Source organism: Morone saxatilis, unplaced genomic scaffold, assembly GCF_004916995.1.
Source record: "Morone saxatilis isolate NCDOM2014 unplaced genomic scaffold, NCSU_SB_2.0 Contig7, whole genome shotgun sequence".
NCBI classification, from domain to species: domain Eukaryota; kingdom Metazoa; phylum Chordata; class Actinopteri; family Moronidae; genus Morone; species Morone saxatilis.
The window spans coordinates 12,620,001-12,636,925 of NW_023340246.1; the positions used below are offsets into that span (position 1 = coordinate 12,620,001).

A 16,925-nucleotide genomic window follows, 5' to 3' on the forward strand; every position below is an offset into this window, starting at 1 on the left:
GTCATATTAAATGTACAAATTTGAGTGTTATTGATTTTCTCATCTAACTCTTAGCAAGAACACAAATAATCATATTTCCCCATCACATCAATTTGATTTAATTTAACTGATTTACTAACAATATTTTACGTTTTGGGTTATCCCACTTGTAACACCACAGCACACAGTCCTAACTGAATATTACATTTAACTCTGTATTTTACTGGTTCCCTTCAGCTACAGTATGACATACCATGATAAACTGACAGCACTTACATTTTTCTTACAAGTTTTCATAAAAGCATTCTGCCAAGTAAGTATCTGCTTGTTTGTGTCACGCTCAGGATGTACGCAGAGAAATGGCCTCCTTTGTTCCCATCTTATGGTCTAAGATCAGAGAGGGGAGGCAGTCATTTTCTGTTGTGCAATGTGAAACGCAAACTAACGCTCTGCACGAAGCCACTGACCAGACTGACCTTGACTTTTTGCTGCAACAACAGGTATTTGCATAACTCTGTAACATTTGCACTGACATCTGATTGTGCTGTGTGGCAAACTGTGTGATTTTGGGAAACAATTTGATAACCCCAAATTAAGATACATAGTTTCAGTTTCTCAGATGTTCACATTCTTTCCAGGCTGTCATGGATGGAGATGCGTCTGTTGAGGAACATGTTGAATCGCTCCAAGAGCTGTGTGAAACACTAACACCAATAAAATCCTCCAGCCTGGAAACAGACCAGCTGAGGGAGTCAGATGAAGCACAGGAAACACAACCCAGTGACACAGTGCTCCAATTTGACTGGTAAGATGATACCAAGGAGAGGCATCCTGAGGTGTATTATATTAACCGCATTTAAGAGGGAAATAGTAAGAGCACATATCTCATGTGGGTTTGTGTTATAACTGAATCCCAAATGGATCCATTTTCAATATACTGCACCTATCTGGACCACAGCAAGTCTAAAGATGAACTCACCCTGAAGAAAACTATATGATAGATATTTGTGTTGCAAAGCAATGTTTTAAAATCAATAATTTAACAAACCTTTCTTTCCGTAAAGTCCATCCCTAGTGCTGTAATGTATGTTGACTTATTGGAAGGTAGCACATTAAATGTTAGGAAGACATTCATTTGAATTGGCAAAAGTAGGACAGATATAGAACAGAATTTTGTGGCCTTGAATTTACCCTTAAATAAATGTTTAACTGAATTTGAGTTGAACTGAATAATTTAATTAAATCAGACAGCTTGTTTATGAACAATTGTCACTCTGTAATCCTTCAAGTCTATTAATCCTAATGAGGTGCCTGTAGGACTGAGTGGTTCTAACTGACTGAGCCCGACCACCCTCTGTTGAACATTTCTTAACTCAGCAGGGGACAGCAGCTCCGGGGAAACACCCCACTGAGAGCGACTGGCGTGTCGGCAGACACACAGCGGAGAAACAATCTCCCACAGAAACACAGTCAACAACAAGACCTCTCACCTGTGGGCAGTGCTGTGTCAGTGCAGCATCAGGGAGATGTCCTTCAGCTGGGAGCTCAGGATGTCCCAATGGAGAGTGAGGATGACCTGACACAGCGTAGAGGCCGTGGGTCGGAGAAAAATCTCAAGTCATCACTACGAGCCAAAGAGCACCCGCTGAAAGCTCGTCTACTGCACATCACAGATAGAAAGCAGCGAACCCAAACTCATACACAGGTATAAAGACACACTGACTGCTTTTATATGGATTTTTTCTCATTGTTTTTCATGATTTATTAAGTATTTTAGTACTTTTAGATCTTCAAGCTGCAGCTAGAAACAGCTATTTAAATGTTTGAACATGTGAACAACTTCATTTTTTTAGCTTTCAATTTTAGCTTACAAATCATGTAACCTGAAGTAAAAGAAAATAGCTTTAGGAGTAGAAGTGTGAGTGACAAGTGGTGAGTCCACTTTTCTTTTGCCACAATCTTTATGTAAACATTGCCTTAAAGTTTTGTGTTGTATTTTATAGTTTTTGATTTCCTAGGTGAATATGATTGACCACAAGTGTCTATACTCAACAGTAGATAATTTGAGCCAGTCAGGCAGGGAAAGCTCTATAGTCATAACTTCATGCTTTTATTTTAAATCCTTTTGCCTTCTTCAGGAACCTGATGCTGATATAAGACTGCAAATGTTAACTACCCTAAATTAATCCCATGCACATTGCATTTAAAGTGGCCTTTACTTAAGTCTTTCTGGTCAGAAAAGGGCTCAGCAATTTCATTGGCTTGTAGCTGACCTGTACAAGACACAGCAGCAGCTGCAGAGCACTAATCCTCAGTAATTGGATAGGCTTGCCGCTCCATCTTTTCCTCTTTTCTTCACTGGACCATTACTATGCGACTCTCCCATCTCCCAGGCAGTTGTCAGGGGCAACACTGTAGAGACCAAGCAGGAGGCAGAGTGGACCGTCATTGCAGAGGCAGCCACCCCACCGCAGGAAGAGCACTCAGCCGAACAGGAAGTACTTGAAAGGTGTGGGTTAATATCTTTTTTACATTTGTGTGTGTGTGTTTGACGAACTGACTGCATGTGAAATAAAGTTTCACCTTAGACTTGACAGATTAGCTCAGAAGAGCATAATCCAGAATTTAAATCTATAGTTTATTTGGCTTTAATGAAGTCTGCAGAATCTTTTAAAGTACCAGTTTTATACATTTTTTAAACAAAAATTGGGATTTTAGCGGAAATGTATTAGTTGAGTTGTTGCCTGTCTCACCTGTTTTATCTAATTTAAACAAAACAATTACCCCAAAGATATAACAGTCGGCCATGTACTTTGTTTTCAGTGTCGTGAAATAAGAATAAAAGACATTAAAGAGATCAACTTGATGTTCCCATGTAGCCTTTAACTCTCACAGAATGTTGTGTTGAAATTGTGCAAATCTTTCACTGTAGGTACAGAAAGTCCTGCTTGCTATTTCAAACTCAACTTCAGAAGAACAAGAAACTTTTGGAGGAGTTTATCCTACACCCAGTCACCATTTCCACCCTACTGAAGCAAAAGAAGCAACTACTGGCAAGTTGAAGCATCATTTCACCACTTTACATTCATGTTTAGCAATTATTTGATCATTAGAATGTCACCTTTTAAAATCATGATCTTGATGCAGATTTATCTGTGTATCACTTCTGATTCTCTGAATCTCCTACAACCTGCTAAAGAAACAACTGTTACGCAGTCATTTGTTTGTAAGGTCAAACTGTCGCTGCCATTACTTTGTAAATATGATTCTCCTCAACAGACTCTAAAACAGGAGACAGAGGCAGTATGGTTTGAGTTTGAGTTCCAGTATGCCCAGCTATCCCAGCGTTCCCATATGAAGACCAGGGAAGATGAGTGTGAAGTGAAAAAAGACTGGGAGCAGCTGACTCAGCAGTGGAGAGGCCAACAAATGTGCCTACAGAGCAGGTACAGTGCACCTCTCTGATTAATCTAAAGTATTTACCGATATGTTAAGATGTTAGCACATGTGTACCACTTATTCTTGCTGGTCATATTCACCAGTACAAACTTACATTTTTGACTGGTTCAGTGTCTGGCCACATAATAATAGTGTTATTGGATTTAGAAACATTCTTTACCTTGTAAACATCTCAACTCAAGGTCCATTTAGTAGCTGTTCCAGAGCTTTCAATCATATTACAAGATCTTTATCAGCAGATGGAGTTTGCCCAGTTGTCATGTAAACATAGATTTCTATTTTCTTAAGCACTTCTTGTCCACGTTGAGTTTTTATGCTTATTTTTGAACTTGGAATCAACTATCTCACTTTAAGGGCCATTTAGTAGCTGTTCTGGAGCTTACGATCATATTACAAGATCTTTATCAGCAGATGGAGTTAACCAACAACCATGTTCTAGTACTATACATAATAACAACTTATTCTAACAAGTAAGGATTATTTTACTTTGGTTTATGTCAGGCTGACATCTCTAGACAATACTGCAGTACTGATGAAGTCTGCAGATGACCAGATGGCACTGACCACAGAAAAACTGGACCGCATCCTCAAAGAGTCTGTGGACATCTCCTCCTTCACCTTAGCCGATCGTAGACTGTTATCTGATTTAAAGGTACACCTTTGCTTTTTTCAAAAGAATTAGCACTCATTCTGAGAGTGAATATTGTAATTAATCCCTCTTGCATTACCCAGGAGATGGATGACAGCCTGCAGTCTGAAATGAGAAAGCTATCAGAACGAGGCACTGAAGAGGAAAGACAAGGGCCTGGAGCCACATCCCCTTCACCCCTCTGCCAGGCTCTGCACAACAGTGTCCATCATCTCGAACAGCTCAGACAGCGGCTGGAGAAGGTTCAGTCGGCTGCCCGGGCCCTGGATCACTTCCTAGCCACAGTGAGGGAAGTCAAGGCCGAGATCCCAACGCTGCTGGCAAACCAGGACCCCAGCAGACAGCAGAATGAGGCAGACTGGGAGCAGGAGAAACACTCTTGGCAGGCAGCAATTCAGCAAAAGTTGCAGACTGTTGCGGAACAATCTGATAGTGTTGACAGCACTTTAAAGGCAGTGGGGATGACTCTGACCATGGATGGTGCAACAGTGGCGTGCCAGGATGTGGTGACATCATTGTCTCGGCAAACTGTTGATGTGGAGAAAGAGCTGATGAGAGCCAGGAAGAGAGAGAAGGGAGAGATGGGAAAGGAGCAAATCCAGGAGAATGATCAGTTGAATCCTGTGGAGATATGTCAGGAGACAAAGACTGATTCACCACAGGAGCAAAAGCATCCCACTCCAAGTAGGACGGAAGAGGAGTCAGGGATGGAAGCCAAAAGGAGTAGGCTGGAAGAAGAAAATGATAGAAAGGCACAAAGGGAGGAAGAGCACAAGGATCAAATGTGGAAGTCTGAAGAGGATGTCTTAAAAGCCAAGGATGAGAGAAGAAAAGGAAGCAGCAAGGTTAAAAAAAAGGGAGAAGAGAAGGAGAGTTTGGCCCAGAGGAGAATTGCTTTGCTAGCCGCACTGAGGGAGATAAGGGGAGCAGTGAAGCAGCTGGGGTTACACGAGCCCACCCTGCCTGCTTTACAACAGAGGTACAACACTGATCTGGGTCCAAAAACAAATCATTTTTAGTTTTTGTTCTTCCCTGGCTAGGATACCTGACTGATGACGGTTTAGTGCATCCAGTCAATTATGATTGACTTTTAGATATATTACTTTGATTACCTAAACCTTTTGGTATTTACTTTATTATCACAGAATTGAACATTTGAACATAAAGGAAAATAAAAAAGTATACATTACAAACTAATACATAATGAATATATTATATAATATATGTCTCTATCTTCTGGTTGCAGCTATATCATAAAGTTATGGAAATATTACAAACCTACGAGATGCAATGTCTCAAAATTAAAATGGAAATATTACAGTTGTATTATACATAATTGTAATGTCCAAGTATTTTCAGGTATTCCAGGTATGCTAAAGCAATAATAATTCTTGTCAAATGTCAGTTATTCCCATTTACCCCTCTCCTATGTTCCCCACTGTCCATGGGTGAGTCAGTACACTAATGATTGTTTCATCATTGCTGCAGGACGCGTGCCTTGACAGAGCTGGAAAGTAATCTTGCCCGACATCTCGCTGAGCTGCAGCACATACAGGATGCATCTTCACAATCAGGAATATCTGATGTGAGTCACACCAGAGAGGTGAAGGATGTCTGGGAGGAGGCGACAAAAGCTTTAACTGAACGGTAAAGAGAGCAGTTAAAGTCCTTTGTGATTTACAGCTTTGTCAGGTTAGAGTTCTTTGCTGACTTTGTGTGTGTTGTGTCATGGATCACATACAGGCTGGAGCAGTGTAATGTCCTAACGGAGCTGCTGAAGAGGTTTCAGAGCATTCATGTTGAGCTGAGTGGGACTTTGCAGAGGGCAGAAAGCACCATCAGTGAACAAGCCTCCTACATGGGAAAAAGCAACCTGCAGAGACTGCATACTAAGGCATACCACCCTGTTTAATTAAGATGATGAAGCAATATACACCCTTTTGGTGTGTGTAAAACTTGCCAAGAAGCACAGTCAACATAATCCAAATCATTTAATTTGTGTGTCCCTGGTAAATTCATTGCTTGGATTCTTCATTGTGACACCACATTTTGTGCTTGCTTATTTGTGTGTGGTTTCTCAGGTTCAGGAAACAAAAGCAGAGCTGAATGGGCTTAACAACGGCATAGAGGAGGTCCGCAGTGTCTGCAGGCAGATTCACACTCATCTACGTCAGATCCCAGAATGCACCCTCATCCCATATGAGAGTGAAGCAGATGCTCTCATGGACCGCTGGCTGGATGTGAGTTCAGTCACTTTATTTACACACACACATTTTTTTTTCTTGTGTTGGTGGCATATTTTCATTAATCAAAGGATTTGATATTTTCTTTGTTTTTTGTTTTTATGGCAAGCCAATACAACATTTTTCTTTTCCTGTCACAAAAAATGTGTGTTTTTTCATTATTATCTTGCGGTTTTGTGAGTTAATCCTAATCCTCCTTATTTTTTTACCTACCTAGATATGCTGGCAAAAATGTTTAAGTTTGGGCTTTCAAAAATATGTATTGTGGAAGAAAAATGTCTTCAAACCTCTCATTGTACTTCAGTTTCAGAGTAATATGCCTTAGTTGATATCTTTTGGGTTTTCCTGCAGATTATTGTATTAAGAGTGGATTTCTTACCTATTTACCTACTGTTATTAAAGTAAGATTTACTACACACATACATCTTCTCTAGACTGTTATCATTGCAAATATCTGATTTCTAAGGTCTTCTGTTGAGTTTTGCTGTTTGTTTTATGTGTTTATTATTGCAGATATCAGAAAGAACAGATTCCCACATTGAAAACTTACACCTTGGCCTGAGTCTGTGGGATGGCGTCCTCAAGCTTGGAGCAGAGGTAGAGAGCTGGACCACCAATAAACTAGCAGTATTTGCTCAGTCTCCATCCTTTCAAACAGAGGAAGACATCAGGACCTTGCAGGTAAAACTATTCTTCCTGTTTCATTCTCTACATTTCCACAGTTGCTTCAAACAATGATCATCTCCCTCTAACTGTCTCCTAGAATGAGATTGTGTCCCAAGAGCAGAACATGGAGCGTTTCCACCAAAGAGCCACTGAGATTCAGGCACTGCTTCAAAGCCCAGAGCCTCCTGTGGAGCTGCAGGTACAGCATGTGATTTAGTTTTCTGTTTTAGATGTGTGTGAAATAAAGCTGCTGGGATGGACAGAGAGAGTATATAAATATAGTTTTGGTTTAAATTTCAACCCAAGTCTAGTTCAACTTTTCAGTTGTATAATGACAGGAGACATTTTATTGTTGAAATAATAACATAATAATAGGTTTTGGCGCCTTGCTGCAGTACATTATGGCTGACTCTGTGACTTTTGAAACTGTTAGGTTGCACTTTATTGGTCAGTTTATGGTTGAAAGCCAAGAACAGATAAACTGAACTATTAATGCTGATACTACTGTGTATGTGCGTCTTTGGCCAGCATGAAAAACAGAAAACTAACAGTGATGAGATGGAGCTACAACAGGTCTCTTGATTGACTTTGTTTTGTTTAGGTTGTGGAGACCCAGACGAGGAAGAAGATACAGCAGCTGAAGGAGCTTAGTTCTGAAGCTGAGGATGTTTATAGGCAGATAGTGGCTACTAAAGGACAACTTACTGCCAGGATGGCTGAATGCTTTAACTCCCTCCAGAAGATTCAGGAGTCCCTCCTCACACTCAGTGGTTCAGATGTTGCAACAGTCCTGGCAAAACTAAAGGTGAGTGCTTAAATGAGATATATTTGTACATAAAAGGGCCTCTTACCTTACCTGCAGTATGTAAGATTCTGTATATTGGGTGTATTTGCTTACATTTTGGTATCAAGTGGGTCACTTCCATTCACAGAGGAAGTGAAGCCGGTGCAACCACAGCTGTATTTGTTGTTGTAATTTCCTTTTTCCTGATATCTTGGTTGTGAAGTCTCAAGTTAAAAATGTTACATATTCACACGTTTCCTACACTGTATGGATTTCATTTTAGTATTCCCCTGGTCTAGATAAGTATGGTAAAAAAAGAGAGTATGAAAAATATTTGTGTCGCACTATTTTCTCTATTTTCTAAAATATAAAGTTCAAAATTTCTCTTTTTTATTATCAACTCAACTCAATTTTATCAACTAAATTGATCATACAAGCAAAGTGTTTACGCAGAGCTGCCTGTGCGTCCAAGCCTGCAAAACAGCTCTGTCTGCCTTCAGTGCTTTCAAATTAGTTTGAAAGAAAATGCAGCAAAATCTATATATATATATAGAAATGGCATATTGTGCAAGTAAAAATGTCCGACAATACAAACAATTTCTAGTAACAAAACGTTTTTATCCAAAAATCAGGAAATCTGAAGTCACTGAAGTGAGTCTTCTAACCTTAATGTGATCTATAGTGGTGGGATATAGTGTCGGCCATGTTTGAGTCCAAATTTCTGTTGATGGAGCACCTCCTGCTTAGGAAATGATTTGTATTTTGAATAAGTGTTTGTTTTGAAAAGATTTCTATAATGACATCAGCTCAATTTGGGCCAGTGAATTCAACCAACTGAACTGTAGATAAGAGTATTTTAATGCCACTATAATAGAACCTGAAACAAATGTTGTAGTTTTTTTATATTTGATTGTATGCTAAAGTTTGACAGTGAATTTAGTGTTCATGTAAATGTTTCATGTGGCCACATTAGACATTTGACAGCTGATGCTTTAAAATGCTAATCACTCACAGTAACTCATTTTCCTCTACAGGATCTACTTTTTGAGCTCCAGACCCAGGATGAGCAGGCAGAGAGTCTGCTGGAGGATCTGCGTGTCATGTCCTCCATAGTGAGTTCATCCAGCCTGCAGAGTTTGTCTGTAGATGGGAATCAGCTGCGGGATAAAGTCAGAAACATGCATCAGCTCTTCTCTGAGGTGGAGGAACAAACTGAGAGGAATATCCAGGACCTTGACAGGTAAAAGACATCATGCTTAGATATTTCAATTCATAGAATGTGCACAGATTCACACATCTGCAGTGAAATGGTGATTGTCTCTTCTCAACCATGTAGCATGCACACACACATCAACGTAACACACAACATTTATACATTACAGTAAGGGCATAAGAGAGCTGCTGGGCAGGTATTTCTGGAGTTAAGATGCTTTCTGTTTCTTTGTCTTTGCTTGGGCATTTGCATAAAGAAACAAAGCAGGCAAGGCTAGACTTTACCTGACTGAACATAGAAACTAATGAGTCTGAAAATGTGAGAAGGAAAAGTTGTGTTAAACTATAAACATCATACATGTCATTACTCAAAGTAATTGATTGTAATACTTTTTTCCCTTTTTTCTCATTCTAGTGTTTCTAGTGTTTAGTTGGTTTCTAAATTATCTTCAGCTTAAAAAGTGGTTTCTACGGAAGCCGAGAACGGCCATGGATTTTTTTTTTATGCACTGTTATCTTTATAACGACTTATAATTGTATCTCGACTAACAGATCATATCTCGTATTGATTAATTAATAATGTGTTGCCTTATTTAACTAATTGCGCTTGCACGAACGACTTCTGCACTTACCGGTCGGCTTAAGCTACGGCCAGTGCTACGGAAGCCGTCGCATTAGTGTTAAAGTCAAAGACGAACACATATTAATAATGTATCAGAGATAACATCTTTTTATTGTCAAGATAACGAAATAATTAATTCGTATCTCGAAAAACAATTTCGTTATCTCGAGAAAACAAACTTTGTACAAGAGCTGCCACGAACTTCCGTACCACTGCTGAGTTTAGGCTAACGTAAATACACTTTTACGTTGGTTTGTTTACTTGATTGGAAGCGTTGTGGCAGCTCTTGTAGGTTGAAAAGATTGAAACATTATGAATTAATTAATTATCATGAGGAAAACGATCTTTGTTATCTCGAGATAACAAGATAATAAGTCGTTATCACGATATAACAGTGCATAAAAAAAAAATCCATGGCCGTTCTCGGCTTCCGTAGGTTTCAGAGTTTAAAATAAAATTTTAAGAGATTTCAGGAAATGAAGAGAACAAAATGTTACAGTTTTTCTTTGGTATAATAATGTATAAATATATTGAATATTTACACGAAAAAAAATACATAACTCAACTTAATATAAAGGTTGGCAATATTCTATGTTTTTGTTTTTGTCAACAAATCCGATGAAAAGACCAAATCCAAGAATGGGCTGATCTGTCTCTCAGTACTTTCTGTCATCCCTGGGGTGTCTTTGGAATTTAGCCGAAGTCCATTAGTTACAAATGAAGTTGTGCAATAATGCTTTAACAGCAGGTCATACATATATATTGGCATTTTTATACTATAGTTTTTGTCAATGTTTGTGGGATTGACTTATATTAAACTACAGTGCCGGTGTCCTTTGTAATTAAGGAACATGTCAGCGCAGTGCAACAGTGTGGCTCATTGATTTGTTTTTAATACTTTTTTGAGAGCAATAGAGGTCTAAAATGGAACAGAGGAATAAGGTATATGAGTGGTTTTGTAATATTTTTGGACCAAAAAACCGAAAACGGACTAGGGATTATGAAAAACTTTCAAAAATAGATGTATTCACAACATCAGAGATGCAAGTTTGAAATCTTGGTCAAGGATTTTTATGTTGGAGCAAAGCAGGCAGAGTCAGCTGGGCACGCAGCAGGAAAACAGACGAGACACTGGACAGAGCAGGCGGACTGAACGATCTGCCAAAGACTGGAGTGAAGAAAAAGAATATACTGCAGAGGCTTGTTAAGTGGATGAGTCACAGGTCTGCAGGTGACTGGCAACAGGCGTGAGACTGGAGCACCACGCCCAGACAAACACACAAACACACAGACACAGAGAGATAATATACAGGGGACAAACTTGAATGAGGAGGCACAGCTGGACCATGACAATATGACACTTTGGCTATACAGGCAATACTTGTTCGTAGGATGAATTTCATTGTTGGTTTTGGTCTTTTTGTGTGATTTGTTCACAGTACAGGAAAATACAGAATGTCACCACTTATCCTTTAAACTATATAATAGACACAAGCAACAGTCTACAGTACAGTTCAAAATCAGTGGGACAAGTTCAACTTGCTTTCTGAATTCTACAACAGAGCTATTTTCTCACTGTGACGTCACTTTAATATACAGTGCATTGTCTACACTGTACATATGCATATATGTGCCGTGCCTGCATTCATACTGCATATGTGTTGTAGGCTGCAAAGGGAGAGTGAGCATTTGGAACAATGGTTGCAAGCTGTTGAAGAAAAAGCAGCGAAGGAGGAGGATCTTAGTCTCCTACAGGAGGAAGCACTTCAACAAAGGTAAACTGATTTCAGATATATGCTGTCCAGCTGAAAATAAGCAAATCTTGTATGAAGGCCCTGAGGTCAAGAGTTGTCAGTTGTCAGGCAGTGTGCAGGATAATATATATTCTGTGTATTTAGTTTATGGGGGACTACAGTTGATATTCTCACTAGATGATTTTGGAATTCTATCCTTCATTTTTGTATATTTATTGCGTGTCATGTTTTGTATATTTTCTTTGTACTAAAAAAAGAGATCTGCAGTAGACAGTTTAATCAAGTACACAGAAGGCTGTAATACTGTTGCTTGAGGTATAGTTAATACAATACAACCATGTAACCCTGATTAAACACATTGGAAAGGTACGGTCTAGAGCCCACCGCAACACTTTATTAATTAAGTATAGGTGAATTTATTTTGTTTTCTTCTTGTGCACCCTGGAGAAGGTGCAGGTTGTAGAAGGTTTTTTCCCTCTCTACTTATTTACCATGTTAATATGTCCTTGTTAACCTGACAAAGTCAATTTTAGTTCCCGTCACTAACATTTGTGTAAATAATGTTTAACTGAGCATTAACACTGTTTTGTCCCTCTGCAGGGTGAGAACAGAGGAAATCAGTCAGCTTGTGTCATCCTTACAACGCAGCACACTTCAACAGTCTGCTCTGGTGGAAGAGAGCAACAAACTGCTGGAACGATACAACAACTTTCAAACCAACATACTGCGTGGCTCCAAAGAGAAGAAGAGCTCTCTGAGCAGAGACATTGAGGTGTTTCAGACTTCCTAACTCCTATATCTTTTATTTTGTTTCATGTAGTTGTAAACTGGCAGTTGTTACAGTGGTGTCTAATGCCATGCAAGGGTGTGGTCACACAGATCTATTCTTTCTTTTCATCTACAGTATATTTGTTTCTACTTGTTCTTCAATAAGGAGTACCGATTTGTTGTTGTTGAACATTTTGGAATGGCGGATTTGTAAACCAGATTAAAGAAAGAGACACTCCTCAGTCCGAGCAGTGACAAACTGGGGTCCTTGCTTTGTGAAAGAGTTAAATAACTAATCTGTAAAAATATTTTTCAGGCTGTGGTGAGTGCAACAGAAGAAGGGGTGGCTCACCTTGAGGAGTTTAGAGTTAATGGAAATAGTCTGAGCCACAGACTGTGTGATGGAAGCCTGAAACAGGACATTCAGCAAACGGAGGAGCAGTCGAGGGACCTTCTCCACTCAGTTCAGCCTCATCATAGGTGAGTGGAGCCAATGTGCCAAATATTTGGTGAGCATTACTATGCAAGTATTTATTCATGTTATATATTTGCCCTTAGCAGGCCTACATAATGCCTGTTTTAAAATGCTTGCTGCTTTATTTGTTCATTCACACGAGCATCCAGTGAGTTTAATTCAATGCGGCAACTCTCAATGACTGCTGCTAGTCTCTTCAGCACTTGTTTATATCTCCAGGTTTATTGCCCCTATTGGCCTGGTTGTTTTAGACCCTGATAGAATGTGCCAAAGTGAAGCCTAAACATAAAGGACATGGGTCCTTTCCTATCTATCCTCCCCAAAATCCAATCCCAAGATTTTGGGGAGATGGACACACATTATAAGTTGCTCCCAGCATGAATCTAAGTTTCTTCTTTTTCCGCACTTTCCCAACTCATCCACCGGCATTGCTTTGTCGGAGAGATTTCTCTCGCATATCTAGCAGCCTCTTTTCGCCTCTGAAATTCCCTTATCAGTTTCCTCCTCCCATGATGTTGCTTTGCTCCATGTATCCTGTGGTATGCTGAGTTTCAATGCTCCACTCCCATACTGTACCTTTCCTACAATATTTCAATGTCTAAGAGTTTCCTGAGCCTGTGAATCTGACTCCCTTGGGTTCCACTTCGTCCCTGCTTGACATTGGCACTGTACTCCATCCTGCTATACCCCTAGATTCTTACAACATCATATCCAGGCTTGCTTTTGCACATTTAAACTCCTGTTTAAACTGGTTATAGGGAGCTCCAAAATCCCTTTTCCATATAGGGCCACAGTGCTGAGGCTCCCAGCTACTTTCTAATTTAAGAGCTAATCATTCTCTAGCTTTGCTACCTTGAAGTAGATACATCATACACCTTCAGGGGCGACAGTAATCATGGTAGCAGCCCAAACTGCAGGTATGACAGTTTGAGTTTGCCTGGAAGGCCAAGTGTTTCCATAGGGTTAGGGTTAGGGTTAGCCTATCCTATTAGACATCCACTACCTACAGTCTTAATCCCTGGATCTGCTCCTTATCACTAAGAACAGCATCATACCATCTACATAACTTTTAGCCTGCTCCTCCTCATCTATATAACCCTCTTACTTGAAAGCACACCCCTTTACAATTGAAATACCCCTTGATTTCTTTGGTTTAACCTTCATCATAGCCCACTTGAAATTAGCCTTCACTTTATCCAGCAGCCTAGCAGGATACATGATAGGACTGTTTTAGTGATGGTTGTCATGTCATGCATGTACTCCTTTATAGGTGGGTAAGCTGCCCTCCCTGAAATCCCCCTACCACCCACTTAAAAGCCCTAATAATAACCTCCATTGCCAATATAAAAACAGTGAAATTAAGTACTGCATGAGGTCTGAATGGTCTGTTAAACTCCTTTTTTTGTGTCCGTTGATGCCTCAGTGTCACCCCCTGCTACCTGGCCCAAAGACAGCAGGCCTGCAGCAGAGTGGAGGAGCTGAAGCAAAGAATTGCTCAGCTCCCCACTTTATTCCCCTGGCCTGGCTCAACTGAGCGCAGACAAATCTGCCTTCAAGTCAGTCAACTGCAGGAGGAGACTGAATCCCTGCAACTGACTCTTACCAGCCTGGCTGAACAGAGGAGGGAGCTTTCTTTGGATGAGCTGGAGACCTGCTGGTCCTCACTAATGACAGAGCTGAAGGTAAAATCTTTCATGTTTAATTGATAATCATAGTGGGGTACACTGATTCCCAGCCAAACATAAAGGATGAAACAGCTGAAATATTACCAAAACATTATGAATAAACAGGTTAGCTAAAAGAAATGGAGAACAATGAAATAGTTTTAGTAAGTTAAAAAATGTTAGCTAACATAAATATATAAATGGTTTAAAGAAGAAGAACTTCTGTCATGTGTCTCTGTTTGGATTACATAAAAACTAGTATGTATGTTGACCTAGTTAGCTAGAAGTAATGGATACACCGGTGGAAAAAATACCTAAAATGATAGATTAACTGTCACAAAAGTTAAAGTAATGGATAAACACTTAAGTAACCACAAAAATGATTAGATAAACAACATGCTCATTAAAAGCTAAATTTGCTAGGTTGGGTCGATGAAGGGATACTTGAGCTCATTTGATAGGGATGATAGGGATCACAATAAATCTGAAATGGTAAGCCGTCTGACTGTGGCTTGGTGTGCCTGAAATGTCCACAGGGTGTGTGTTCCCGCCTCGAGGAAGGTGTGTGTAATGAGGAACATTTTGGCCAGTTACTGCAGGACTGCCACCATAAATTGACATCCCTGCAGGAAAGGATGTCAGCGTGTCAGGCCCAGAAGGAAAGCTCAGCTGGACTGATAACTGATGTACCAGCTCTGGAGGTGAGGTCCATTAAGTAAACTGACCCAGTGAATCATGTACAAGTTCTCTTACATTTTTATTTCATATTACTTTTGCATTAAACCATGAAAAAGACATTTTAGGGGAGAATTTACTTACATTATACCACCTATATTGCATTTCTATTTAGAAGAGCACACAAAATGTTTAACTGTCACTCTCTCCGCTTTTCAGGCTTTGCTACAAGAAGTGACAGAGATAGAAAAAAACCTTTTACAGATTGTAACACTTAAGGACTCTATCACAGCCAGTTCCACGGCCGAGGCCCAGGCCAGCCTCTCCCAGCAAGTGGGCAACCTCCAAAACCACAAGAGGGCACTAGACAGTAGCATCAGAGAAAATCTGGCACTGCTCACAGAAACCGGCAACCAGAGAGTTGAACAAGTGGAGGAAGAGGTCTCCTGTGTACAGATAGCAATAAAAGACCTGGCTGAAAATTTGGGAAATCTGTGTGAGAACCGTGAAGTTTTGCCTGATATCAGCCAGCTCAAACTGCAGTGGTATACACTACAGGTATTGTTAAAGGATCCTATGAAATGTGGCTTTATCCCTGAATAATAATATAACAAGTTCACAGATCTTAAACACTCTCACATGAGAGACCAAATCATCAAAGACGCATTTATATCTCTCTCAGGATTGTGATACCAGGCTAACAGAATTGTCTATGAGAGTCAACAACCTGCAGAAGACTGGAGAGTCGAGCATCACACAAGAAACGCCCCCCAGAGGTGTCCTTTTGACTGTTGATGCAGTTGCTAAAGACCTTGACAGGTACTTAACCTAATTTCTCATTTAAAAAACGGAAAAGTTACATTTGTCACATTGATTATCTTCCAAATGTTTATACACAAGATCCATGGATACATTTAACTTAAATGTACTATTTGCAGCGTTTTAAAAGAACACTGGTATAATTATATGCTCTATATATATTTGATCACAACACTCCTAAAATGATTATTTGTTCTCTCTCTCATGTTTTTACTGTAGCCTCAGGTCTAGTTTTCTACAAAAGAAGCAGCAGTGTGTAGAAAACACTGCTAACAGGGTGAGACAGGTCATCAGCCAGCTGCAGGATTGGAGCCAAACAGTACAAGCTGAACCGTCATCACCCAGCCAGGTAAAACAAACAAATGTGTCTATCCATTCAAACCCAGAATATTAACAAATATACACATTTATATAACAAGTTTAAAAAAGTAACAATGACTAATTTCCTTCTGTCCTTTTTTTGTAGTAGTAGTAACTTGTCTTAATATTAAATGTATTTGCAATAGATGTAATGAAGCCATAAACTCAGCCAACAAACTTACCTATTCTATTCTTTTCCTGGTTCATCTCTAAATAGTTTTTCTTCATACTTTCTCTCTTGATTTCTACTAACAATGCAAATCTGTGAAAACAGATCACAACTATATAGTGTTATTTTTGAAAAAGGTTAATTCATTTCCTAGAACAGCTGGGAACTTTTAGCAAATATTCCTTTAACAGGAGTAAATCATACATTTGTTGGGGACTACTTGACGTCAACAAGAAAAATATAGTGTAGCCAGCCCTATCCTTTGTTATAAAGTTGTAGTATATACCGATTAGCCATAACATTATGACCGCCTGTGGTCAGCAGTTTAAGCTACAGTAGCTTGTCTGTTAGATCGGACTACATCTTCACTCCCCACTTACATCAGTTAGCCTTTGCCACCCATAACCCTGTGGCCGGTTCACCGCTTTTCCTTCCTTGTACCACTTTTGATAGGTACTGACCACTGCAAACTGGGAACACCCCACAAGAGCTGCAGTTTGTAGATGCTCTGACCCAGTCGTCTAGCCATCACAATTTGGCCCTTGTCAAAGTCTCCCAAATCCTTACGCTGCCCATTTTTCCTGCTTCTAACACATCAACTTGAGGACAGAATGTACAGTTGCTGCC

General features: G+C 39.7%; 1 protein-coding gene across 11 annotated transcripts in view; it reads left to right on the forward strand.

The window, feature by feature from the left end:
• The window catches only part of LOC118340470 (nesprin-2), an 87,615-nt gene that overhangs the window by 13,768 nt on the left and 56,922 nt on the right, over positions 1–16,925 (forward strand). For 8 of the 11 annotated variants that reach the window (XM_035678458.1, XM_035678466.1, XM_035678464.1 and 5 more), the window contains 22 exons: positions 618–784; positions 1,357–1,684; positions 2,373–2,488; positions 2,912–3,032; positions 3,259–3,425; positions 3,940–4,090; positions 4,171–5,066; positions 5,576–5,734; positions 5,831–5,981; positions 6,169–6,327; positions 6,844–7,011; positions 7,094–7,195; positions 7,598–7,801; positions 8,815–9,020; positions 11,282–11,389; positions 11,969–12,140; positions 12,453–12,616; positions 14,035–14,293; positions 14,812–14,976; positions 15,170–15,508; positions 15,633–15,769; positions 15,989–16,118. In XM_035678458.1, the coding sequence (XP_035534351.1) occupies positions 618–784; positions 1,357–1,684; positions 2,373–2,488; positions 2,912–3,032; positions 3,259–3,425; positions 3,940–4,090; positions 4,171–5,066; positions 5,576–5,734; positions 5,831–5,981; positions 6,169–6,327; positions 6,844–7,011; positions 7,094–7,195; positions 7,598–7,801; positions 8,815–9,020; positions 11,282–11,389; positions 11,969–12,140; positions 12,453–12,616; positions 14,035–14,293; positions 14,812–14,976; positions 15,170–15,508; positions 15,633–15,769; positions 15,989–16,118 (4,569 nt within the window). The remainder of the gene's footprint in view (positions 1–617; positions 785–1,356; positions 1,685–2,372; positions 2,489–2,911; positions 3,033–3,258; positions 3,426–3,939; positions 4,091–4,170; positions 5,067–5,575; positions 5,735–5,830; positions 5,982–6,168; positions 6,328–6,843; positions 7,012–7,093; positions 7,196–7,597; positions 7,802–8,814; positions 9,021–11,281; positions 11,390–11,968; positions 12,141–12,452; positions 12,617–14,034; positions 14,294–14,811; positions 14,977–15,169; positions 15,509–15,632; positions 15,770–15,988; positions 16,119–16,925) is intronic. The other 3 variants (XM_035678459.1, XM_035678469.1, XM_035678468.1) reach the window with 1 other exon arrangement.